At 53.1% G+C, this 22,228-nt stretch overlaps 11 protein-coding genes across 11 annotated transcripts; 4 read left to right on the top strand and 7 right to left on the bottom strand.

Moving 5' to 3' along the window:
- Positions 1-450: 450 nt before the first annotated feature.
- LCB3 (Long-chain base-1-phosphate phosphatase) lies at positions 451-3,189 on the bottom strand. Its single transcript, XM_062945690.1, has 4 exons — positions 2,506-3,189; positions 2,061-2,277; positions 741-2,002; positions 451-669 (listed from the first exon to the last, which is right to left on the bottom strand). Exons 1-4 carry the CDS (start codon positions 2,627-2,629, stop codon positions 581-583), a joined length of 1,692 nt encoding a protein of 563 aa, XP_062801712.1. The 5' UTR covers positions 2,630-3,189; the 3' UTR covers positions 451-580.
- On the top strand, positions 2,386-5,031 carry QC764_305815 (uncharacterized protein). The gene is made up of 3 exons (XM_062945689.1): positions 2,386-3,405; positions 3,474-4,047; positions 4,298-5,031. The coding sequence occupies exons 1-3, from the start codon at positions 3,157-3,159 to the stop codon at positions 4,444-4,446; spliced, it is 972 nt and encodes a 323-aa protein (XP_062801711.1). The 5' UTR covers positions 2,386-3,156; the 3' UTR covers positions 4,447-5,031.
- On the bottom strand, positions 4,085-6,664 carry UBA2 (E1 ubiquitin-activating protein uba2). The gene is made up of 4 exons (XM_062945688.1): positions 6,329-6,664; positions 5,008-6,256; positions 4,864-4,942; positions 4,085-4,807 (listed from the first exon to the last, which is right to left on the bottom strand). Exons 1-4 carry the CDS (start codon positions 6,551-6,553, stop codon positions 4,483-4,485), a joined length of 1,878 nt encoding a protein of 625 aa, XP_062801710.1. The 5' UTR covers positions 6,554-6,664; the 3' UTR covers positions 4,085-4,482.
- Positions 6,665-6,857: 193 nt separating this feature from the next.
- Positions 6,858-8,940, top strand: QC764_305800 (uncharacterized protein). Its single transcript, XM_062945687.1, has 2 exons — positions 6,858-7,863; positions 7,933-8,940. The coding sequence occupies exons 1-2, from the start codon at positions 7,440-7,442 to the stop codon at positions 8,628-8,630; spliced, it is 1,122 nt and encodes a 373-aa protein (XP_062801709.1). The 5' UTR covers positions 6,858-7,439; the 3' UTR covers positions 8,631-8,940.
- Positions 8,667-9,834, bottom strand: QC764_305790 (uncharacterized protein). The gene is made up of 2 exons (XM_062945686.1): positions 9,195-9,834; positions 8,667-9,135 (listed from the first exon to the last, which is right to left on the bottom strand). Exons 1-2 carry the CDS (start codon positions 9,558-9,560, stop codon positions 8,971-8,973), a joined length of 531 nt encoding a protein of 176 aa, XP_062801708.1. The 5' UTR covers positions 9,561-9,834; the 3' UTR covers positions 8,667-8,970.
- Positions 9,835-10,167: 333 nt separating this feature from the next.
- Positions 10,168-11,532, bottom strand: QC764_305770 (uncharacterized protein; the record flags this gene model as incomplete). Its single annotated transcript, XM_062945685.1, has 1 exon — positions 10,168-11,532. One exon carries the CDS (start codon positions 11,530-11,532, stop codon positions 10,168-10,170), a length of 1,365 nt encoding a protein of 454 aa, XP_062801707.1.
- Positions 11,533-11,800: 268 nt separating this feature from the next.
- Positions 11,801-14,165, bottom strand: CDC10 (cell division control protein). Its single transcript, XM_062945684.1, has 3 exons — positions 13,315-14,165; positions 12,667-13,229; positions 11,801-12,614 (listed from the first exon to the last, which is right to left on the bottom strand). The coding sequence occupies exons 1-3, from the start codon at positions 13,433-13,435 to the stop codon at positions 12,285-12,287; spliced, it is 1,014 nt and encodes a 337-aa protein (XP_062801706.1). The 5' UTR covers positions 13,436-14,165; the 3' UTR covers positions 11,801-12,284.
- Positions 12,675-14,605, top strand: QC764_305750 (uncharacterized protein; the record flags this gene model as incomplete). The annotated part of the gene is made up of 2 exons (XM_062945683.1): positions 12,675-14,470; positions 14,523-14,605. Exons 1-2 carry the CDS (start codon positions 14,101-14,103, stop codon positions 14,603-14,605), a joined length of 453 nt encoding a protein of 150 aa, XP_062801705.1. The 5' UTR covers positions 12,675-14,100.
- An 84-nt stretch (positions 14,606-14,689) lies between these two features.
- QC764_305730 (uncharacterized protein) lies at positions 14,690-17,812 on the bottom strand. The gene is made up of 2 exons (XM_062945681.1): positions 17,420-17,812; positions 14,690-17,365 (listed from the first exon to the last, which is right to left on the bottom strand). Exons 1-2 carry the CDS (start codon positions 17,513-17,515, stop codon positions 16,574-16,576), a joined length of 888 nt encoding a protein of 295 aa, XP_062801703.1. The 5' UTR covers positions 17,516-17,812; the 3' UTR covers positions 14,690-16,573.
- rec14 (Ski complex subunit Rec14) lies at positions 15,728-16,393 on the top strand (the record flags this gene model as incomplete). The annotated part of the gene is made up of 2 exons (XM_062945682.1): positions 15,728-15,836; positions 15,889-16,393. The coding sequence occupies 2 exons, from the start codon at positions 15,728-15,730 to the stop codon at positions 16,290-16,292; spliced, it is 513 nt and encodes a 170-aa protein (XP_062801704.1). The 3' UTR covers positions 16,293-16,393.
- A 678-nt stretch (positions 17,813-18,490) lies between the features above and the next one.
- QC764_305720 (uncharacterized protein) lies at positions 18,491-21,535 on the bottom strand (the record flags this gene model as incomplete). Its single annotated transcript, XM_062945680.1, has 1 exon — positions 18,491-21,535. The coding sequence occupies one exon, from the start codon at positions 21,533-21,535 to the stop codon at positions 18,491-18,493; it is 3,045 nt and encodes a 1,014-aa protein (XP_062801702.1).
- Between the last annotated feature and the right edge of the window lie 693 nt (positions 21,536-22,228).

Genomic DNA, 22,228 nt, shown 5'->3' with positions numbered 1-22,228 from the left:
TAGTGTAAACGCCGTCAAGTATATAGTATGTGCTCAAAGGTGATGCGCCAGTTATCGTGGCGAAGTGCGGAAAGAAGTCAAGCAGGAGATGCACTTATGCAGGTTCGAAGACAGGATGTAAACAACATGAAGCTTGGCTTCTCGAAGCTCCTCCAGTCAGATCTGTAAGTGATGGTGACAGCAAATCGGGTTACATGGAGATTAGATTAGATCAAACCCAGGCACCGAGGACCCAGAACATGGCGCTGATTGATCCATCCATTCACAGTTGAGCCGCAGGGGTTCTCCATCACCGGCCAGCGGGTGTTGACCGACTGGTCGGGAGAGGGGCGTCCCTGACCGCCTTGACCTTTGTTGATCTCTGGCAGCCTCTGACTGGAGCCCGTGGAATCGACCATGTCTTGGTCTTTTAGAGAACCAGCCCGTTACCTAGACACAAGAAACGCAAGGCTCATCATCATCATAAATCCTCATTCATTATGTATCAAGAACTATTACAAAGCCAATAGCCAAAGAGAAGTTGCAAACATTAAAAGGCGTTGGCGTATTCCAGAATTTCTCTTCTCACCTCTAAAGTTCATCATGGTGCCGCCGCCACCAAGTGCCCCGCACCAATCCCAATCATCTCAAAAGTGACAAGAATCAGATCCACGGCCAACCAAGCGATTCCTGGGGTGGCACAAGCGTTAGAAAACCAAAAACAAGAACCCCTCGCCATCCACAAGCAGAAGAAAACATACCCGTGTAAACAACCAGCTTGGTCACTACCTCCACATCATACCTCACTCTCGGCTTCACCAGCCTCGAGAAAACCTCCTTCTCCCCCAACTCATCCTCCACACCAAGCACCATCTCCTCCTCATTAGCAACCACGACCGTTCCTGTCCCCATCATCTTCTCAAACTCCGCCACCCTCCCATTCTGCTGCTGCACCCCAGAACTCTTCCCCCCATCCTCAAAAACATCCACCCCGCTCTGCTTCGCCGCACTCTCCCTAAGAGACGTCAAGCTCCCCTTGCTCTTCACCCCACCATTGTCACCCTCCAAAGACTCCCTCCTTCTCCGCTCGCGATACGCCAACGTCTCATACGCATCCGCCGCACTTTGCGGCCCGATACTCACGCTCCTACCGCGACCCGGGCCCCTGATGCTCCTCATCACCTTGGGAAAATCAGATACATTCGGAATCAGGTTATCATCCCTCACATGCAGCGGCACATCCTTGTACTCGCTCGCCGGCACGAAGAACCTTCTGGGCAGGGACATGCCCACACGTTCTAACAACCTATACAAATGAGGCAGGAACTTCAACAGAGCTGGCTTCATCGCCTCTCTCCAGGCGAAGATCATCAGAACGCCAAAAACGACGCGACCAATAGACAAGGGCCACCCCATCGCAGCGAGGGAGAACGTAGCGTCTGACCCGTTGTAGATAGTGGCATAAGGGGAGTACCTCGCAAACCGCCACATACCGCACTCCAACCCGATCATCACACCGGCAAAAGCCACGCTGTCGTCGAAGCATGGGCAGTCGTCTGCTGGCTCGGGGTGAACACGCACAAGTACAAGAATGATCAACGCCACGATCAAGGGAGCGGCGTAGTTGGAAGAGTACATCCACTCTTCCACAGCCGGGGCGTAGTAGAACTCAACGAGAGAGATAGCCGTTCCCATAATAGACCCGATAATGACGTCGATGAACCCGTGCATACCGCAGTAAAGACGGCCGATAACAATCGAGAGAGCGTAAAAGTAAGCAAGGGCTTCGAGGGCAATGGTCGTGGTGGGCGAGTAGATGTTATGGTCACTTCGCAACATGAGGATAGCGTAGACTGCAACAGAGACTGCGTTGGCGGAGTGGGTGGAGGGGAAGCCGTATTCGAGAGCAGCAGAGCCAGACATGGTGATGCGCTGGAGAGGTGGTGAGAGCGGACGAGGGAGGGAGCACATGTCTTTGAGGAAGCCGGTGAAGAAGACGCCTTCAGCAAGGATATGAACGAGTCTGTATACCCCCAATTAGCCGCGATTTCCTGTTGCCTGGTTGCAGCAAAAGTCCATACCCCTTTCCAAAGCCCCTGAAGCCGCACCAGAACAGGATCGGCAGCCCAATCATAAAGAATGTATGTGTGCCAAGGTTGGCCGTGATCGCAAAGTAGCTATCGAGAGCTGGTGTTCGTACGGCATTCTGGAAAGCGGCGAGATAGGGTGTCTCCCACCGCACGAGCGGCAGGAGGCATTGTCGCAAAGAATATCGCCATTTTGGAAGCGCTCGCCGATCTACAAAATTCACATGTCAGCATCTCGTTTCCCGTGACTATCGAATGCGAGTAGCGCTGTGCCACCGGCAGTGTAGAAGACATGGCGGAGAGACAGGCGGGGTTGACTGTCGGTCCTGTTCCATCTTCAAGCCCTCAAGGTACATTGTGTCGCGTCTCAACAAAGAAGTATGCTGTTCTCCAAATATCCCCCCCGACAGAAAAAAATCGCGCGCTTCGGGAGACATACAATGGTCGAGGCTTTTCAATCCAGCATCCACCACCACATCCTTCGCCTTCTCGTCACCATTGACAGGTAGCGGGGCAACTGGGAGCTCTGAGCCCGAGCCCGAGCCGTTCGCAGGTTTACACATGGAAACCGTCCGTTGCCGTCGTCATAAATTCGTTGTCGCTCGCCGTGTTCTCTCAGATCTTTGGGTTGGTTATGTGTGTGTCCGTACGTCGAAGAGCACTCAAGCCCTTCAAAAAATATCGCGATAAACCTCGGGAGCGTGTAAAAGTCAAAAAAGCCAACCCAGTCACAATTCGGTTTTGCGTCGCAGCGGAGACCCGATTTGTTCCTCCTCCGTCCCAGATCCAACAACTTGGAAGGCAAAGGCAGTTCTGTCTGCAAACTCCCCTGGATGCCTCTCCTTGGCAGCAGCCCCCCTAAATTTATCTTGCAGTTCGTCCGTCCCTCTGTGAGACCAATACAAGGCGATCAGTTAGTCGTGTGTTGTGCCAAATCACAAGCTTGCGTAACTTCAACCCCTGTATTACACGTTAAGTGTACTATACCGTAAAATATACACCACCAATTACATAACTCAGTGGGATATCTCATTCACACTTCAACTCGCTCACTCTTCAACATCACACAACTCACAACCTAAACCCCAAAATGTCTGTTCAATACCCCCTCAAAGGCAAAATCGCCCTCGTAACCGGTGCTTCCTCAGGCATAGGCCACGCAATCGCCAAACGCTTCGCCCAAGAAGGGGCCAAAGTCATCATGGCCTCCCGCAAAGCCGGCGTAAAGCCCAAGTTCGACCGCAGGCTCGTCGTAGGCTTCAACAATCCCACCCTCCACGTCCCCTACCACATGAACATAACAGTCAAAGAACACTGGGAAACCCTCCTAAAACGTCACGTATGGTTCCCTCCCTCATAACCAACCCCCCATATCACCCACACACATCACTAACCCACCCCATCCAGCCCAAAATCGACATCCTCATCAACTCAGCCGGCATCTCCCAAACCAAACTCCTCCTTCACACCGGCAAGTTTGAAATCGACGAGCTCCTCTCCACCAACCTCCTCGGCACAATCCTCGGCTGCAAGTACATCGGCAAGTCCATGATCGCCCACACAACCGCGGCCCGCCGCTCAGCCAAAGCCGCCGCCGCCGCCCACTGGGAGTCCAAACTCTCGTCTCCCTCAACCCCCTCATCATCTGAACCAGTCCAAGAAATTGACATCACCACCGAACAAGCCGAGCTCCCCCAAAGTCAAAAACTCACCCCAGAAGAAGAGGAGGACGAAGAAACAACCCCCATCACCCCCGAACCCCCCCAGCTCCACCCAGGAAGCTACAGAACTGGCTCCCAGGGCGTCATCATCAACATCGCTTCCTTGCTGGCAACAAAAGCAATCACAGGCAGCGCAGTCTACGCCGCCACCAAAGCCGGGGTTTTGGGATTGACAAATACTCTAGCAATGGAGTACGGACAGTCGGGTGTAAGAGTCAATGCTATTGTACCAGGATACATCCACACCCCAATGACAAAAGGTAAGTATCTCTCTCCCCTCTCTTACTTTTCATATTTTGTTCAGTATTCCTCTGTGAAAGATCAACGTCTTCTCAGCTGTTATGATTACAAAACTCCACAAGCCATGTCCCATGCCTTGCCCTTTTCCATCCCCCCTTCTTCGCCAGGCCAAATAGCAAATCACACACAAAAACAAAACACACACATGCATCCTACTCCTACAAACTCCCCCGCCCCATCACATTCACTGACTTTTCGCAAATCCCCCAGATATGACCAACATCGACAAATTACAAAACCTCATCCCCCTCCAACGCTTCGGCACCCCAGACGAAGTCGCCGATGCCGCCTCCTTCCTCGCCAAAAACCAGTACGCTAATAACTGCATTCTCAACCTCGATGGTGGACTCAGCGCTTGAACTCACCTCTCTCGATATTTCAAAGAGTCGGAAGAATTAATCATCAATGACAATCGCCCCCCCACTACCACTACCACCAGCGTCCAAAGGCGCATCGTCCACTATGACGATATCGCCTTCTTCATCAGCACCAGCAGCGATCGTCTTGACCTTCTTCGCAATCCCCTCTTCACTATCGGGGTGAGAGCGCTTAGCGGGGGTGACACCGTCAGTAGGCTTCGTGAGGGAGACCACAAGCGGGGGACTATCGCTGGCAGCGCCGTTGGTTTCCGTGGCCGGCTGCTTAGGCTTGGCTGGGATCTCGATCTTCTTCTCAGAGGAGAAAATCCCCTTGACGGGTTTATCCTCGAGGGGCTCTTTCCTGTAAGGGATGTCAGTCAACTGGTCTGGTGAGAGAAATAAATAACCGAGACGTACGATTCTGAAAGGGCGACAACCACGTTGACGAGCTCGTCATCCTCGTCGGTAATGGTCAAGAAGGAGTCAGATTTGATGCCTGTGTACAATACTGTTAGAAATACCCTGTAAAACCTTCATGAATAACGAAACAGGAAAACATACCAAGCTCGGACAACTTCTTCTCCAAATTATCCGTTTCATCAGGATCATAGATGATTCCCACCTCCGTGCTGATAGCAAACTCCTTCTCCCCATAGCCAAGCTCCTCTTTGACAAAGTCCTCCACAAAGTCATTGAGCGTAGCCTTGGAAAAGTCTACCAGCGACCGTATCTGGAACGAGCTGCAGACCGGGCAGGCGGGATTTGGCTCTCGCGACTTGTCGGATCCGAGCAGTCTTTGGGTAGCAAAAGGAGTGAGGAAGATTTCCTTCGCCTGGCTGTACTGGCCCTTGAGGACTTTGAACGCCTCCAAAACACAGAGGCCAGCCACAATGGCATTGGTGGTGGCGATGGCAGGAATGATATTACCCGCCATTTGCTTGATGTCGAACTTTGATTTCCGGTCGATGCCGAAGAGTGTCGATCGAATATTGGCACTGGCAGCGACAAAGTCGAGGGTGTCCTCGTCGTCCTTGTCGAAAGTGATGACAGCATCTTGGCCGGCAGCTTTGCTTTCCATTACGCGCTTGCTGAGCCGATCGAGACTGTCGTTAAAGACAATCAAATTCTCTTCCAGCGTCCAAACCTTTTGTTGGTCTTCGACCACGGCTTCCTTGTCAAGGGTAGACGCCTTCTCCATCAGGGCCTTGTAGTCGAGTGGCTCGGGCGGCTTCCTGCTCTTCCACATGTCTTCCATCGACCTCAACCGGACAATATCTGTGTTGAACACTTTCTGGAAGAGAGCTTCGCTGAACTCTGGTGTGCCGACTGACTGTCGAATGCTCCGCAGTGCCTCCGACTCCCTCTTCAGCTCTTCAATCTCCTTCGCATCATCAGCATCGGTGGTGTGATCGAAGGCGGACTCGTCCTCGCTTGTGCCAAAGATTTCGTTTAGGAGGTAGCTCTTACCCCAGACGATGCAGTGGATCGGCTGGCTCGGTGTGCTGCGAATCGTGCAAACTGGGAACGATTTCGGTGTTTCCTTGGCTGTGCAGTCATAGCAGGCCGTCACGCCCTTCTTGATGACCTGAACCTGGCCATTGAACCCGGTGGTGCCGCTCTCAATCAGTGGCACATCGGCCGCCAAGCACATCTTGTTCACATGTCGTCGGGCCTCCAAGTTGTCGAGGGCGTTGAAAACTATCCTAAAGCTGCTAAACCACTCAATGTTGAACTGAGGGTCCTTGATGTTCGCATGGTATGGGACGATCTTGACGTTCGGGTTGAACTTTTGCGCAGCCTCTGTGGCGACCTAGAAATACCATGCATGTCAGCCTTGCGATTTCACGGACCGTTGCGACTTGGGCAGTTGCGGTGCAATTACCAGCGCTTTCGACTTCTTGATGTGTTCCTGTCGAAAGAGAAACTGTCGATTCAGGTTACTAAGGTCGATTGTGTCGAGGTCGACGATGTGCGTCTCTCCAAAGCCGGTCAAGACGAGGTTCTTGAGTAATTCGCATCCGATGCCCCCAGCGCCAACCATGAGCACCCGCGACTTCTTAGCTTCGGTCAGCGGTGACACGCCGTCGAATTCGGGGTCTGACGACATGGTGGGCAAAAACGGGTTCCGCCAAACCTTGCGTCTTACTCGGTAGAGTTGTAATGTGTGGGCGACAGCTATTGCCGGGTTTGTGTGTTTGGGAAGTGCTTTCGGGAAGAGAGCTTCGAATTGCTGCGATTTGAAAGGCAGGGAACGCGACGGGCATCATTGGTGTGGGTCATGGCACACTGCAGGGCCCCACTCGGCTTCCTGGAGACCCCCCCCATTGGCCGCCCTGCCTGCCAGGCGCACCTGTGCTGCTCTTACACTGAGCTCATCGCTCTTTCACCTCGCTACTGTTTTCGACTTATATTTCAAGCTTCTTTTAAAACTAACCTCAAGTGAAGATGACTTTACGATGGAGCTTTCTTTGCCTTCGGTTGAAATCAGACCCCTCAAGCTTATTACTTGAAAAGGAATATCTCTTCTGCCTTGTCTTTCGACGGCAACAAGCCTTCAAGATGCGCCTATTACAGGTTATCAGCCTCATCCTATCCGAGCTTCAACCTCCAAACAAATATTGAAACATGCTGTCACGGCAAATCTCGGTATCGCCATGAAAAAAAGCTTTCCAGTTTATATACCACATCAAAATGCTTCTCAAACCTCTTCTTTTCCTAATATTTCATGATTCCAGTTGTTCTCGTCGTGATCAAAAGCCCCTTCAGCCCGCCCAGACTTTATGCTTGACTGCACAGTCCCACTTATCTGATTTTCATCCTCAATTGACCGCTTAATCCACATCAGCCACTCACTCACTTCCAGTCATACATCCCAACAAACACCCTTTTATTTTTGTTTTGCGATCTGGAGAGTCAAAATCTCATAGGAAAATCTCTCATCTAAAAGACCAAACTCACAAAATACCAACTGACAAATAGAAACCCGGAAAAAAATGTCAGACTCCGAACCAGATCTTGAACTCCTCGAGCTCCTCCGCCAACACATCGCCGGTAAACCACAAGTCGCCGCTGAGCCTGACACGGGCGTCCTCGAATCAGCCGAATATGTCTACAACAACTCCATCGACGTAGCCCTCGACATGCGGTCATGCAAAAACGCCGCCAGAGCCATCTACTCTCAGATGCAAACAAAGTCTTACTCACCGGCCACCTGGGCGGCACACGAGCTTCACCCTCACCCATCAAAGGGTGACAAGCCAGAGGATGTGGTGGCCTTTATCTTCACCATGGATCTTTTGAACTTTTGTTTTTGGAGTGAGAGGGGTGAAGAAGAGAGGTTTTCCATCGAGTACAAGGGGAGGAGATGGACAGGGTATTGGAGTTTGGTGGCTGCTTTACAGAGGGCGTTGGAGGAGGGTATGTCTTTTCCCATCTCTTTCTTACACATATACCACTACACCACGAGACTAACACCATCCACCCCAGGCATCCCCATAACAGACCCTCACTTCTGGCAAAACGAAGAAGAACTCACCCTCTCCACCCTCAAACACGTCTTCCGCTCCGCCACCTCGGAAGAAATGCCCCTCCTCGCCGCCCGTCTCTCCTGTCTCCGTGAAGCCGGCCAGATCCTCTACGAGAAATTCTCCTGCCACCCCCTCCACCTCGTAACCTCCTCCAACAACTCCGCCGCTCGCCTAGTCAACACCCTCGCCTCCAACTTTTCCTGCTTCAACGACACCCACTCCCCCCCTTCCTTCCCTCGCAAGAAACCCATCCGCCTCCTCAAACGCGCCCAGATCCTCGTCGCCGATCTCTGGGCTTGCTTCGAGGGCCAAGGCCCCTACGGCAAATTTTACGACATTGACAAGATAACCATGTTTGCCGACTACCGCATCCCGCAGATGCTCAACCAGCTCGGCTGCATCCAATACAGCCCACCCCTCGAAACCGCCGTGCAGCTCAAACGTGACATCCCCTCGGGTAGCAACTGGGAGATCCAGCTCCGGGCGTGCAGTATCTGGTGTGTGGAGTTGATACGGAGGGAGATATTGAGAGAAAATCCAGGGGCGAGGGTGAATGCGATTTTGATTGATTTCTTCCTCTATGATACCATCAAGGAGATGGAGAACGAGGGGAGGGAGAGGGCGCCGCATCATCGGACGAGGAGTATCTGGTATTAAAAACTTTTCATAGACCAAAGGAGAGCGCCCCAGGTGTTGATAGAATATAGAGTAGAGCGAGATTATGTTGCTCGTTCTGTTTACGATGACCTGTATCTGTGATGTCAAGCTATGTAAAAAGTACATGTAATCAGCAAGGTGCATATCCAGCAAGGATGTGTAGCAACTCGATTATGTTGGCACAAATTCTCCTCTCCTGATAACACCCCCCTTCCAAATCCTGCCCTTGTTTCCCTGTTGTGATCCCCTTCCCCCAAAAGCAGCTCCCCAACTCCAAAACTCCATGTCATTTCGCATATTCCCCTTCCCCCACCCCCACCCCCCCCCCTCCTGGTGGAATTTACTCCCTCTCCCCAATCGCAGTACTACTCAACAACTGATCCAAATGCGCCTTCTCCTCCCCCCTCCCCTCCTTGACAATCACCGCCAGCACCTCAATCGGCGGGTTGAGCCCCAGCCTCTCCGCCCTCTGCCACCTCTCTAGTCGTGTAATCCCCACACATGGCTATATTATCACCTCGTCAGCACCCATCCCTTTCCCTTAGACAATTTCCGGAAACTTACCCCAAACTGACTGCTAACGTCAAAATACCTCAAAACCTTCTCCCCCGTCCCCAACCCAGTCCCATGCTTCTTGTGAACTTCCTTCGCCAGCCTCGAGTCTTCAATCCCCTTCCAGTAACGATTAATCGCCGCCTGCGAAACCTTTGCCGCGTTGACCTCTGCCGGCGAAAGTTCTTGTTCAGGAGCTGGCTCGGAGGAGGGGGGAGGGGAGGGGGTGGCTGTTCTTGTGATGGCTTCCTCAAGCTTGACAGCCTTGTCTTTTTGATTGGGGCGGGCGGGGAGCGGTTTGGTGATTTTGCTGGAGAAGTTCAGCTTGGATTGGCTGGCGGCCTTGGTTGTCGCTCGGGTGGAGCGGCGGGGTGGCATGGTTGCTGTTTTTATTTGGGGTGATGAGAGAGTCGTGAGAAAGCTGAGAAGATAGGTGTGGTGTGGTTGGGTCAAGGTGAGTGAGAAGAGGTCGGTGAGTGACGTCAGCGGGAAGGATGTCTTGGGTGAATTTGGCGATAGTAGGCGCAACAGATATGTATTCTGGTTATCACGATGGTCGCAAAATCGCAAAATACCAGCGGCTATGGTCTTGAGCGAAAAAGTCGGAATAATTTTGTGCGTTTTCGTCGTTTGTGTTGAATTGGCTGTTTTGCAGCTCTTGAGGCAGGAGACGGGAGGCTCTGTGGAGGAGGGGCTGGGGAAGGCGCCTTCCCAGCCAGTCATTTGTCGCTCGGTGCACCACTCCTTGTTCGCGAAACTGGGGCGTGGTCACGTGAGCCCTCACAATACCAAGCTGTTCTTCCGTTTTTTTGAGGATTTCATGATTGATGTGGATGAAGAACACCTTTGATCTTATTGAAGATTGGGAGTCCTTAAAGAGTGGATGTCGCTGCCTTAAGACCCATTGTGGAAATGGTTGGAACCGCCGAACTTTCCTTGCTGGAGAATGGACGATTCGCAACTGAACTCCATTTCCCGGGCATCTTCAACCCTCCTCCCCAACAACACCCCCCTGTTGCTGAGCCCACCAGATCTCCAACTCCTTCACCATCTCCTTACACCACCCCAACCCTCGTCCCTCCACCCACCACCTCCCACCCCCCTTGGGCTTGTCACTCGCATACTTCTTCAAGCTACCCCCATCAAACTTGTGATTCTTGACACCCAGCAAAAGGTAGACCTCGCCTAGCTTCGGCTCAAACCCGGCTGGCTCCAAGAATACTGTCAAGTGGATGTGCCTATGTGGTGTACTCTGATCAATGACCCTAGCCTGCCTTTGAACAAAGGGGGGATACGGACACGATTCTGTTTCTCCGAGTTGGGCGACAACAACGAGAACGTTGACCATCCAGTTTTGTTTGTAGGGTAAATATGGGATTTGGCTGAGGGGTGTGAGCTTTAGGGGTTGAGTCGGATCGCTGGCAAGCCAGGGAAGCGGTTTCGGTGTGGTGTTTTCCTGGGGTTTGATAGGCGGCCGAGGCTGAGGTGTTCTAGGAGTTAATATCTGGCGAGAGGGAGGAGGCAACAGGACTTGTGGATGTTGAATCGATTGCTGCTTGAACACCGGTGGTCGCTGTGGTGTCGTGGTGTAATTAACGCTTGTGCCGGTGTATGCGGTAGCCATGACCCTCCTCTGGGTAGCCCTCTCGGTCGATATCACCATCTGTTCAAAACCCTCATCATCATAGTCCCACTCAGAGATGCAACCCTCATCTTCCTCCTCCTTCTTCGCCTCTTCCTCCCACTCCCGCTCAACAGCCTGCTTTTCCCGCTCAACAACCTCAGCCTCCAGCTCCTTTCTGCACCCCTCCTCCCTCCTCCTCTCCTCCTCCTCCCTCTCCCTCTCCCTCTCCCTCCTAACCTCCATCTCCCTAACCCTCCTCTCCAACCCAAACAACCTTTCCCCCCCCGTTCCCCCCACCCTCAGCCCCCCGACATCCTTAACCTCCCTGCCCTCCCCCCTCAAAACCCCCAAATACCCCTCATCCCACCCCACAATCCTCAAATCCCCAATCACCAACACCCTCTCCCCCTCGATCTCAACCACCTCAAACTTATCCAACCTGACATACCCCCCCTCAAAAACCTTCCCCCCCTCCACAACCCAGTGCATAACCCCCTTCACAAACCCCTGAATCACCAGGTTCCCATCCCCCAACAGCAACCTCACCATCTTCCCCGCCCCACCAACCACCCTCACCGTGTCGATCCCCTCCACAAGAAACACCGACCCCTGAACGCAGTATTCTGTCCTCAGGATGTCTTCTATCAGCGGTTTGACCTCCTCCTGAATGGGAGTTTCCCGGTCGAGGGAAACGATCCCTTTGTCAACCTTTTTGAGTGGTGGCATTGTTGGAAGGAGTGAGACAAGAAAAAAAAAAAGAGACACGTTGGAGGGTATCAACAGAAGGAACAAAAACTTCAGACTTCATTAATGATTGAAAACTAGTTGATGGCAAGCTACATTCTCAGAAGTGAGTTGTCGATTTTTAAGTTCTTGGTCCGCAGTAATTGGTCGCGTCTAAACGCGTCAGTGGCGGTTGGAGCTATAAACCCTAACCCAGCTACAACCAACCCACCAACAGCCGGACTCTTGATGGCCAGTTCAAACGGACAACGGACACCGATCATCAACTCAAGACAGTCCGGTTTCAAATACACATTCATAACATCTCATCTGTATTCCCCGTCAGGTATCGAAACTAGCTCTCTATTAATTTGTGGAGGGCCCGGGTAATTAAAAGAAGAAAAGGAAAAAAAAGTTGCAAAGATGCGAAAGAGCTTCGGATAATAAAAAGAAAATAGGATAATAAGAAGAGTCCAGTCCACCGGAATAACTGCCAACAAGACGACATAAAACACCAGACGGCCAAACCGCAATCACATATGCGCCTCGCTATTTTCCCTCCCCACAACCCTCGCTGCTCCGTCCCCCCGTTCTCGTTTCGATGTTGTAAGAGCTTTTTCTGCGTTTCTGGTGGCACTGCACTGCTTCTGCCGGGATATCAAAAGGTCTGTCATGGTCATATGTTGTAGGCGACGAATAAACACTACTATAAGTGTAAGTGGGTGTGTGTATGCGTGATTAGAGGCTTGGTTGTCTTAGTAGCCGTTCATGGTCATTCTTTGCGAGCTGCGGCTCATCTCGCGGTCAGCAGCCGGGCTGATGGGTCTGCTGCCGTGGCCCTGGGCGCTGGGGTCCTTGAGGGCCAAGAGCTGCTTGGCGCGGAAGGTCTCGTAGTGAATTTGAGATGTCGTCTCGATGAGGTCCTGGAGGTGGGTGCGGAGGAGGAAATTTCGGAGGTAGACAAACTCGCAGTGGGTCTCGTCCTCAACGTTGATCACTCCCCACCGGTTCTGGCGGCCGCGGACTTGCTTGTTGTTGACGATGATTGACTTCTCGGAACCGACGACGGCGAAAGGAATCAAGCTCTGAAAATCATGTTAGCCAAGACCTAATAGTGACCTAAAATTATTAACTCACCTTAATCTGGCTGTTGACAGCACGCTCCTCGTCGTCAAATTCCTCGTTGTCATAGGGGTACATCTTGAGGTTGTGGAAAGCAAACTCCTCCTTGATGCGCTCCTTGAAAGCCATGCGCTCCTCCAAAGTCAGGGAATCGGACTTGGCGATGACGGGAACGACGTTGACAACATCAGAGAGCTTCTTGAGCACGACAATATCGATGGGCTTAAGGGAGTGACCCGATGGCTGGATGAAGAACAAGCAGCAGTGGATGCGCGTGTCCTGAATGTAGCGCTCACGCTGGGCAGTGAGTTCCTTGCGGAGGTAGGCCGAATGCTGGTCCTTGATGTACTTGACGATAGGGTCCCAGCACCTGTCGTTGTTGATGAGGTCGCCATAGCCGGGGGTATCGACAATGTTGAGTCTGAGGCGGACGCCGTTCTCCTCGATGATGTGCGAAACGGACTGGATCTCGGTGGTGGAGCGAATGGTCTCGTCAGGGAGCAACCTGCCCTTGGACTCGATGAGGTGAGAGGCGAAGATGGTGTTGATCAAGGTCGACTTGCCGAGACCCGTCTGGCCTGCATTGCACGAGACACGTCAATCCCAGCTCGCGAACGGGAGGAGTGGAGAATGGAAGGTGTTAGTTGGGAGAAGCAGACTGACCGACGCAGATGACGTTGAACTGGAAGCCACGCTTGAGCAACTTGCGCTCGATCTGGGACGTGATGCTGTCGAAACCGACGTGGCTCTGGGGGTAGATGGTGGCAGCAGGCATGGCGGCCATTGTGGCGGTAGGTTATAACTGGCTGAAGACGGGAGACGGGAGACACGCTATGGAGCTATTCCAAAAAGCAGACAGGGGCACAGCACCGGGAAATAGAGGCGCTCACGGGGGATATGGAGAGGTGAAGATGGAGTGTATCGACGAGAGTTGCTGTCGGGTTGAGGTTTCGAATGGTTGGGGGATTTTCGTGGTAGCACCGTGGACCTTTCCTGCCAGCAGCGTGTGCCAAACAATAATTTCCGTCCAAGGGGTCGCTCGCCAGCTGGGGAAAGGGGGACGGGTCATAGCCGGCACCTGATTGGCCTGGTGGAGCTGCTGCCCCAGGCACAACCTCAATTGGGTTTAGAGGGTCTTAGCGCATTCTCCAGCGCTGCAGTGGCAGCTCAGAAGCAGGAGAGGGACCGTGCCATCCCGGCCCATTCTTTTTCAATGTCTCGAGTGGATTGAAGTGGTGGGACAATCCATCGCGAAGAGCACCGGCCGACAATATTTTTTGGGTCGACGACCGAGACCGACCCGACAGCGTCATCCACACCGCCACGGTACAGCCACGAGAGGAGGACATACCGGAATATTGAGAGGGAAAGGAAGGCATTGGTCGATTTCAGACGAGTTACTTTGGCGGTACAATCGGGTTCGAAATTCAAGAATATCACCAAGCAAAAATGGCAATGGCGGCACAAGCGATGAGGATGGCTTCCTCGGCCTCTTTCCTCCCCAGACTCCTCCCACCAACAGTCTTCTCGGCATCAAGGGCCCAGGTTCTTGTACGACAACTCTCGCTCCCCCTGTTTCCCAACCTCAACATCGCCATCCCAGTAGGCATCTCGCTCGGTCTTCCATCATTACCAGAAGTCTTGGAGGGGATTTGGGAGGGTATTCTCAAGGCTGTACCAAAGAAGAAGACATCGCACATGAAGAAGAGACACAGACAAATGGCTGGCAAGGCTATCAAGGACGTAACGGCGCTTTGCGTCTGCCCGGCGTGTGGTGGGATGAAGCGTATGCATTATGTCTGCCCTACCTGCGCATCAAGTAAGGAAGTTCTGCTCAGGGGCGATTCCATATAAGCTGACTGTTTCTTCAGGACTCAGGGGGTTCCTGCACCAGGAGGCCAAGGCCAAGGAGGAGGCTCAAGCCGAGGAAGAGGTCAAGGCTAAGACCAAATAAATGGCTGAATAAGAACGGGAGGAGGTGCTGTTGGGCTGAGGTCAGGGGTCAGTGTTGAAGTTGTCAGGCGTAGGAAATACCAACTCTTCAAGCTTGTGGACAGGACGTGGAGAGAATGTCCTGGACGTACATGTATATGTCTGTACTTAACAGAGTGTAGTGCTGTGACGAGCAACAGCACGCACGTGTATTCTAAAGGGGCTCTTGTGCCTATAAGGGTGGCTATCGACAACTGCCCTGGAAAATGAAACAAACCAAAATAGCATATTCAAAGTGAATACTCCAAAAATCACTAGTAGTAGTCCAATGTGGATTTCAAGATTTATATGCTGCATCCTTCCAGCCCACTCACTGCCTGCCGCAGTGACGTCTCTAAGAACAGCTACCCCACCATAAACCTTCCCAGGGCAGCTGCTCAACCGCCAGCAAGTCGCATCGGATCCCATTCTTGATCTCTCCAACAAAACCCTTTCTCAAAATCGCATGATTTCATGGATAGGTGACAATGGTATGTCTCTCGTGTCGTGCTTGTTTGTCAATCACGTACTAACATAATCTCCAGTCTAAACAATATCTTACCGCCCACACGGTCGACCAAGGTAGGCGAGCAATCGCAATTCGCCCCGCCATCTTCCTTGATAGCTAACACCAGTTCCCCTCACAGCCCACCCGGCCGACATCTTCTCCCTCGCACCCACCCCCTCAAGCCTCATCTCCTCCTCAGGCTCCTCCTCCCTCCGCATCCACGACACCACCGCCCCAACCTACCCCCTCGCCCAAACCATCCCCAACGCCCACAAACTCGGCTGCCACCACCTCACCACCGCCCGCGGCCCCCAAACAGGCAACATCTTTGCCTCGGTCGGCTTCGGCGGCGATGTCAAGATCTGGCGGTTGAACCCCGATAGAAAAGAATACGAACTCCAATGGGAGATCCCAACCGTTTCCGACAACGGCAAGGGGGACGCCTGGGCGATTGCGCTGAGCGCTGACGAGAACTTTTTGGCGTGCACCACTAGTGATGGGAGAATCCACGTCTGGGACTTGACAGCGAAAGAGAAGATACAGACGTACGAGACCGGGGGTGGGAGAGGAGCTGCCGGGGGAGGGGGCAGTTTTGCGATGGCGGTGGATTTGAGTAGGGATGGGAGGTTGACGGCGTCGGGGCATGAGAATGGGGGGGTGTATGTCTTTAATAATGATGCGGGGAGGATGGTTTATTCGCTTTCCGGTGGGTTCATCTTTCACTTTGTTTTGAGGGACAAAAGCTGACAGAGGGATAGGTCTCGCCAAACCGGTACGAACCGTAGCCTTCTCACCCGGCTGCAAGAGGCTGGCTGCTGCCGGCAACGCCGGTATCATCGCTCTCTATGACATGGAGCATGGAGAGCACGTCGCGAACTTGAGCGCGCCGGGCAACAGGCCGTCGTGGATCACATCACTCGACTGGAACGATACGGGAGACTACCTCCTCAGTGGGCAGCTGGATGGCAAGGTCAAGGTCTGGGATGTCGCAAGGGGGGCTTGTGTGGCTACCCACAGCGAGACGGACAAGGCTTTGTGGTGTGTACGCTGGTTGCCACCGACCGAACGTGCGCTTGGGCCTGGGATGGGTAAAGGAGAGAGGTTTTGCGCGGCGGGTGCTAGTCGGAGTTTGAGTTTCTATCGGGAGGCTACGGGTATTTAAAGGAGTCTAAAAAGGGGTGTTTTGGAGCATTGCTAGCAGGATATATTTGCTTGATGGTCGGGGAGGCACTCTGATAGATGACAATATATGGTTATTCACGTCGTCGTTGTCACTGACCTGGCGATATATGTCATGGCATATCTCGTGAAAGTCATCGTGTGCTTATTCTCTGGACCAAGCTCAACTCCAGCTCGTCGACCAAACCATTATCCTCCTTTCTCTGGCCACTACCCCCTCCCTCACGCCCATCCCACCTCCTCTCCCCCTTTCCCTTCCTGATCCTACCAAACCCCCGGAATAACCGCCCACTTCTTCCCCACCTTCTCCTCCCCGAATTTCTCAACATACCAGGCCTTTCCCCTCACCGCTCTGGGCAACATCGACGCAACCTCATTGAACAAGAAGCACCTCGCCGGCACACACCCGTACCCCGCCGCAGTCCAATACCCAAACCACTCGACCCACTCGACAAAGTAATGCGGATACAACATGTACTTGAACAAGCCCGCCTTGGGAACCTCATAATGTCTGCTCACATCCCCCCTCTTCACCCTGCCTTCTTTAACCAGCCTATCCTGGCGATGATTCTCCCTCCTCCTTATCTCCCTCAGCTCATCATCATGATAGTAGTTCGCCGCCAGCCCCACGTAAAAAATCGCGATGCCAACGCTGAACTGCAGTGTTCCAAACGGCAAGAGGATATCCCAGTCTTCTTGGGAGGTTGGTCCGTACCCGCCTAGCCAGGACCCGAGCATAAGCCCGTTGATGACTTGGAAGGAGAAGGCCGAGGCCCAGATGGAGAGGTGCATTGGTGCCATGGATGGTTGGAGGAGGGGGAAGAGGATGGCGCGGTAGGAGTAGTGGATTACGAAGAGGCCGGCGAGGACGGAGTTTTGCCAGGGGAGGTCGGTGATGGAAAGTTGCGGGGGGAGACGAAAGAAGGTGTAGAGGAGGGTGAGGAAGCCGGGGGATTCCATTGTTAGCCAGGCTAGACGGCCGGGCAGGTTGAGCGGGGAGGGAAGGGAGGTTTTGCCCATGCCGTACCAGGTTGTTGCCCATTGGAGGGAGGCGAACTGGAAGTGTTAGTTGGGGGCGGATTGGAGAGGGGAGGGAGGGGGGAAACGTACGGCAGGGAACCACTTCCACAAGGAGAGGATGAGGTCGTAGTTTTCGCGGGTGGGGGGGTACCAGTTTGGTATGAGACCCAATGTTGAGGTGGCCATTTTGATGGGTTTGTATTCCTTCCTGGTTTGTTTCGTATAAAGTGTTGTCGAATGGTGAGAACTCAAGGTGAGGTGAAGATATCACGGGCGGTGGTGTGGTGTTTCTTTGCTGACAGCTCCTCGCAATGTAACTCTCCTACTGTGCCACACTTCGCACCTCTTTAAATCAAAAAAAAAAAAAAAAAAAAGATCAGAGGGAGGATCAGAAAAGAAGAGGCACAGCAACCATCTATTAACCCAAGTTCCCCTCTTTGGCAGCTCCCAAAGGCAGTTGCATCTCGCTACCAGACGCCTGTCTCGACCAATGATGTCAGCGAAAACCTCCTCTAATATTGATCACCAACAACAGCCACGGCAACTAGAATTTGCAGGGGTGCAAGCACCGGGTTCCGCTGCTCTGATTGGCCAGCGGGCAATTATCCCATCTCAACACCAACATCAGATCACGATGGTTTTTGTCATACGGAACCATGCAGGTACTCTGTGTGACTTGGTTGTTGTGGCCATTTACATGAAAATGTCGTAAATGATGGATTTGTCTACTCATCTGCTACTCTCCAGCAGTTCTTTTTCAACAATCTCAACCAACACTCACAAAAAGCAAAACTAATGTGTCCACTAATCAGCCTCAAACCTCCAAACATCACAATTGGACAACACCAAACAGCATCTAATAATTCCAGACGAACACTCTTCACCACATGAACCACTAAAAATGCAAAGCGCCACATCGTCATATACACTATAGTAAGGTCCCTTCCTCGAGTCCACTCCTTCCATTACCCCAATAATCTACCCTCCACCACATGAAGCTCGGTATTTTCTCGTGTACTGTGATCACCACTCTCATCTCCCTATAACCATACCCATCGCCAAAACTTATCAAATCATGAATCTGAACCCATCCCAAAAATCCCAGCCGATATACCACGCCCATCAGCAAAGCCGAAAAGCAGCTTTTTGAAACAAAACACTCTACATCACCACACACTTCTCCCTCTCCTCTCCCACCCCAGGCCGTCCATTAGCAGGCACAACTGGAACCCCCTGTCTCAACCCTTGCCTCCCCGGTCCAGCACCTCCAGCTCCCGGATACCCATGACTCCCACTCGTTCTAGGGGCATTATTAACCCTCGGCGAGGGCTGAGAAGCGCCCGTGCTTGGCCTTTGCGTTCCCCCGGGAGTAGACGCCGGCTGTGACGTCGCCGCGGTCGGGCTACTAGCGGGGTGTGCCGGATGACCAGTCGGCGGCTCGTACGCCGCCTGTTGAGATGCTTGCTCATAACTAGGAGGAGCATCATCCAACCCAGCCTCCGGGTCTCTATTCGCCGCGGCCGCCGGCTGAACAGGCGGAATCAGCGATCTAACTGTTTGCGTGGATGGCCGAGAACGATTGGGCGTAGCACTGTTGTTCGAGGAAGCTACTGTAGGAGTGGATGAAGTGACGCGGATTCCGCTTGGGGCACGACGGCCGGTGTTGGCGGTACCCGAGGATCCCAACGAGCTCGTACTACGAGACGCAGCGTGGCTGCCTCCTCGGCCTGAGCCGGCCCCACCACGGCTGTTATGCGCTTGAGCTGCCCGTCCCTGCTGTTCAATGTACTGCTCTGACAACCTGGCTTCTCTACGACGGCGGTCTTCCTCTTGACGATGACGGTTGTCCTCTTCCTCTTGGAGTTGGAGCGCCATGGCAAAGTCTCGGTCCTCTTGTTCGGTTGTTGGCGAGGTTGGAGCCTCACTAGAACTGCTTCGGCCACCACGGCCCTGTTCTCTGCTTCGTCTGTTGCCAGAGCTGGAGGCCACATCAGCCCAGCTGCCAGACCCTTGAGTTCTAGCAGCGGGCGTCGATGAAGTATGTGAAGCGCCACCTACAACACGGAAGTCTCCTGAAAAGAACTCGGCCTTTTCGCCGGTGGTGTCGACGAGAGATTCCCACACAACCTCGGCGTGACCTGCATATCCTGCATCGGTAACCAGCGTGAGAAGCTCCAGCGTCTGAGGATGTCGGTACAGAGTGGCGAAATGATCGTTTCTGAACAAGATAGCAACTGATCCTGGCTTCATCGACTTCTTGATAACCTCCAAACCAAAGTTGGTAAGCTGCGTGGCAGAGCTGTGCAAAAACGACTTGATCGAAAGAATGTCTTGGTACAGTTGCTGCTCCTCTTCGGTCAACCCCTCGTGGTGGCTGCTACTTAGTTTATCGTCTAGCTCCTCTTCCCGGAAAAGTAGATTCTGGACATCTTCATATGAAGCCGCCTGCCGCGCAAAGGATTGGTAAACAATATCGTCCGGACGAGGCAGCCAGCCGTGAATCAGCGGTATCGAAAAGGTCGAGTACAGTGTCATCTCCTTGGTATGCTCAAAAGTTCCAGGTATAGACATCTCGCCGCGTTGACTCGGGTGAATGTGAGTAAGCGACGTGCTCTTGAAAGATTGCAAGATAGACTCTGTTGGAATAAACCGAGGATTGACGTTCATGCCAGTGTGCAGTCCCTGGAGAAAGCTGTAAAGTTGGGTGATATCCGGTAGGGGAACATTTGGATCAAGACGCCTCTCGGACATTAACTCATCGAACACAGCATCAAGTAGCAAACCCAGGCTGACTTGTTCTCGTGTCTTTAGCGTATCAACCAGCGCCGTGTTCTTATCAGCCGGCGTGGTAAGTGTAAGGGCGTTAACAAGAGCAACAAGAGGGCAGGGGCCGTTGGCATTCTGAACAAGAATAGGCGTCGATCTCGGGTTTTTGGCAGCCGTTATATCAAACCAGTTGATGTTCTTGATGTGGTATGTTTCGTTCTTGTCCACAGGGCGGGGAGGTTGTGGCGGCGGTTGCTCGCTTAATGTTCGTCGAGGAAGCTCTGTTCGTGGTGGAAGTTCAGTCCTTGCAGGAAGTTCAGGAGCTTTCCCCTGAGGCGGCGGTTGGTCTTTCGTTACGGGCGCTGCTACCTGTTGTGAGGTGCTCGGCTGGGGAGTATCCTTTTCTTCATCAAAGTCTTCCCATGTATCCCTTCTCCGAGGTGGGCTTGGCTTAGAATTAGAGGGACTTTGTTGGACATTGGGCTGACTAGAGCGAGGAGGATCCACGTCTATCAAATTCCACTCGTCGTCTGAACCGCCCTTATCAGGAACAGCGGGCACGGCGGCTGTACCATTCCCCTTGTTGACAGTGCCAAGGTCATCCCAGGCGTGGGAATCACCAAGAACCTCGTCCTCCTCCGCTGTGAACCCTAACTGGATGTTAGGGGGCTTGTCCCTTTCGTTCTCCCAGCCCGCGGAGCCCTCCTCCGAAGGGAGTGACAAGAGCCTGGGTGGCGTAGATGTCGATGGGCGCGGTGGCTCCGAGCCCTTCCAGCCGTCCTCCATCCCTGGCGACGGCTCTGGTAACTGATACGACGGCCGTTGGCCAAGTGCGCTGCTATCGCTAAGCGCTGGTTGCCACGGGTTCTTGGTCGTATCTCCAACGGCTAGGTCTGAAAATGCCCCAGTCAGGGATTCTGGGAGAGGAGTGGTGGAGGATGTTGACGCAGGATTCGCTGATCCATCCTGGTTATGCATCTTTCTTTTGAATGGGTTGGTCTCTCGACTGGACGGCCCGCCAGCGGGCCTCAGGATGGTCGGCACCCGTGTGACATCTAACCCCGCGTCTGTCCTCTCCGCCACTTTTCCCAGAGATCCCGTGTTGTCCATTCGATGGCTGCTTCCGGGCCTCAAAACTGTCGGGACTCGATCGAGGTTGGAAGAGCTATTATTATTAGCCCAGACATTCTCCTCCTCCAAGCCCGCATAGTTGCCAGCAGCCTGGCCTGGCTGGTGCGAGTTCGACATGTCTTGTGCAGCGTCGGTGTTTTGATTCTGGTTTATGTTGTTCGAGGTATCGTCCCAGAATCCACCAGTGGATTCAAAGGGCGGTAATACGAATTCTTGTTGTGCTTCGGGCTTTGGTTCTGGCGATCGAGCATGTGATGGTACGGCGGGGTCGAATGTCGCATTTCGAGGAAGCGGTTTTCGAGAAACCATCTTGGAGGTGGATGGAACGGTGTTGGTGGCAGGACTTCCGAGAGCGGACTGGGAGTAACGCGCTCGGTGTCCTTGAACTGTAAGATATTGTGGTTTTGTGAATGGCAACCTTGAAGGGTATCAACGGATAAATCGGGATCCAGAGGCAGCCCGGTCCCACAGCAAGTCCGCCTCGCTCAGTTGTGCGAGACGATGTTGGCAGTGGCAACAAATGGATGGTCTTGTGCGCAAGAAGAATTGATATATACGATAGGGAATCGGTTGTGGATGGATGTATAAAGTAAACTGAACACCAGTTCGCAGGGCTCAGCGTTCGAGGGAAGCTTGTCGTCGGGTAGCTGGGAGAACCGTCGCGACCACTTGCGTCATTGCAATTGGAGTTGAGCCAAGGATGGAGCTTGTGGACAGCGCCGCCGAGGGGCACTCAGCTCAGTATCACAGGCCTCGAGTGTAGAGCAAAAAGACTCCAGGAGTGTATAATACCGCTATTCAACATATAAGTATTCGAAGGTGGCCTTTTGCAATGCTCTCAGAAAGTCATCTCCAGCCACCCACTTCTTCAGTCCCGATGTTGAAGAAAGCCACGCCAGCCACGGGGAGCTCCAAAGTGCGGGGGGCGAACTGTGAGCAGGGTTATTGATGCAGTTGGAGAAGGCCTCGTCATCCTCCAAGGCAGCCAACACTGAACAACCC

This window comes from Podospora pseudoanserina, chromosome 3 (genome assembly GCF_035222485.1).
Source record: "Podospora pseudoanserina strain CBS 124.78 chromosome 3, whole genome shotgun sequence".
NCBI classification, from domain to species: domain Eukaryota; kingdom Fungi; phylum Ascomycota; class Sordariomycetes; order Sordariales; family Podosporaceae; genus Podospora; species Podospora pseudoanserina.
Note: the sequence above shows the minus strand (reverse complement) of the source record. Positions and strands in the feature narration are given on the sequence as shown.

Coding starts and splice junctions, on each gene's coding strand:
- QC764_305800 (XM_062945687.1), top strand. CDS start 7,440: ATGTCAGACTCCGAACCAGATCTTGAACTCCTCGAGCTCCTCCGCCAA. Junction 7,864..7,932: donor ACAGAGGGCGTTGGAGGAGG/GTATGTCTTTTC, acceptor CATCCACCCCAG/GCATCCCCATAACAGACCCT.
- QC764_305815 (XM_062945689.1), top strand. CDS start 3,157: ATGTCTGTTCAATACCCCCTCAAAGGCAAAATCGCCCTCGTAACCGGT. Junction 3,406..3,473: donor AAACCCTCCTAAAACGTCAC/GTATGGTTCCCT, acceptor CACCCCATCCAG/CCCAAAATCGACATCCTCAT. Junction 4,048..4,297: donor CCACACCCCAATGACAAAAG/GTAAGTATCTCT, acceptor CAAATCCCCCAG/ATATGACCAACATCGACAAA.
- UBA2 (XM_062945688.1), bottom strand. CDS start 6,553: ATGTCGTCAGACCCCGAATTCGACGGCGTGTCACCGCTGACCGAAGCT. Junction 4,943..5,007: donor GAAGAAGTTGTCCGAGCTTG/GTATGTTTTCCT, acceptor TATTGTACACAG/GCATCAAATCTGACTCCTTC. Junction 4,808..4,863: donor GTTGTCGCCCTTTCAGAATC/GTACGTCTCGGT, acceptor CATCCCTTACAG/GAAAGAGCCCCTCGAGGATA.
- CDC10 (XM_062945684.1), bottom strand. CDS start 13,435: ATGGCCGCCATGCCTGCTGCCACCATCTACCCCCAGAGCCACGTCGGT. Junction 13,230..13,314: donor GTTCAACGTCATCTGCGTCG/GTCAGTCTGCTT, acceptor CGTGCAATGCAG/GCCAGACGGGTCTCGGCAAG. Junction 12,615..12,666: donor CTGTCAACAGCCAGATTAAG/GTGAGTTAATAA, acceptor CATGATTTTCAG/AGCTTGATTCCTTTCGCCGT.
- QC764_305730 (XM_062945681.1), bottom strand. CDS start 17,515: ATGGCCACCTCAACATTGGGTCTCATACCAAACTGGTACCCCCCCACC. Junction 17,366..17,419: donor TGTGGAAGTGGTTCCCTGCC/GTACGTTTCCCC, acceptor TAACACTTCCAG/TTCGCCTCCCTCCAATGGGC.
- QC764_305790 (XM_062945686.1), bottom strand. CDS start 9,560: ATGCCACCCCGCCGCTCCACCCGAGCGACAACCAAGGCCGCCAGCCAA. Junction 9,136..9,194: donor ACGTTAGCAGTCAGTTTGGG/GTAAGTTTCCGG, acceptor GTGATAATATAG/CCATGTGTGGGGATTACACG.
- LCB3 (XM_062945690.1), bottom strand. CDS start 2,629: ATGTGTAAACCTGCGAACGGCTCGGGCTCGGGCTCAGAGCTCCCAGTT. Junction 2,278..2,505: donor ATTGAAAAGCCTCGACCATT/GTATGTCTCCCG, acceptor TGAATTTTGTAG/ATCGGCGAGCGCTTCCAAAA. Junction 2,003..2,060: donor TTCAGGGGCTTTGGAAAGGG/GTATGGACTTTT, acceptor GGGGGTATACAG/ACTCGTTCATATCCTTGCTG.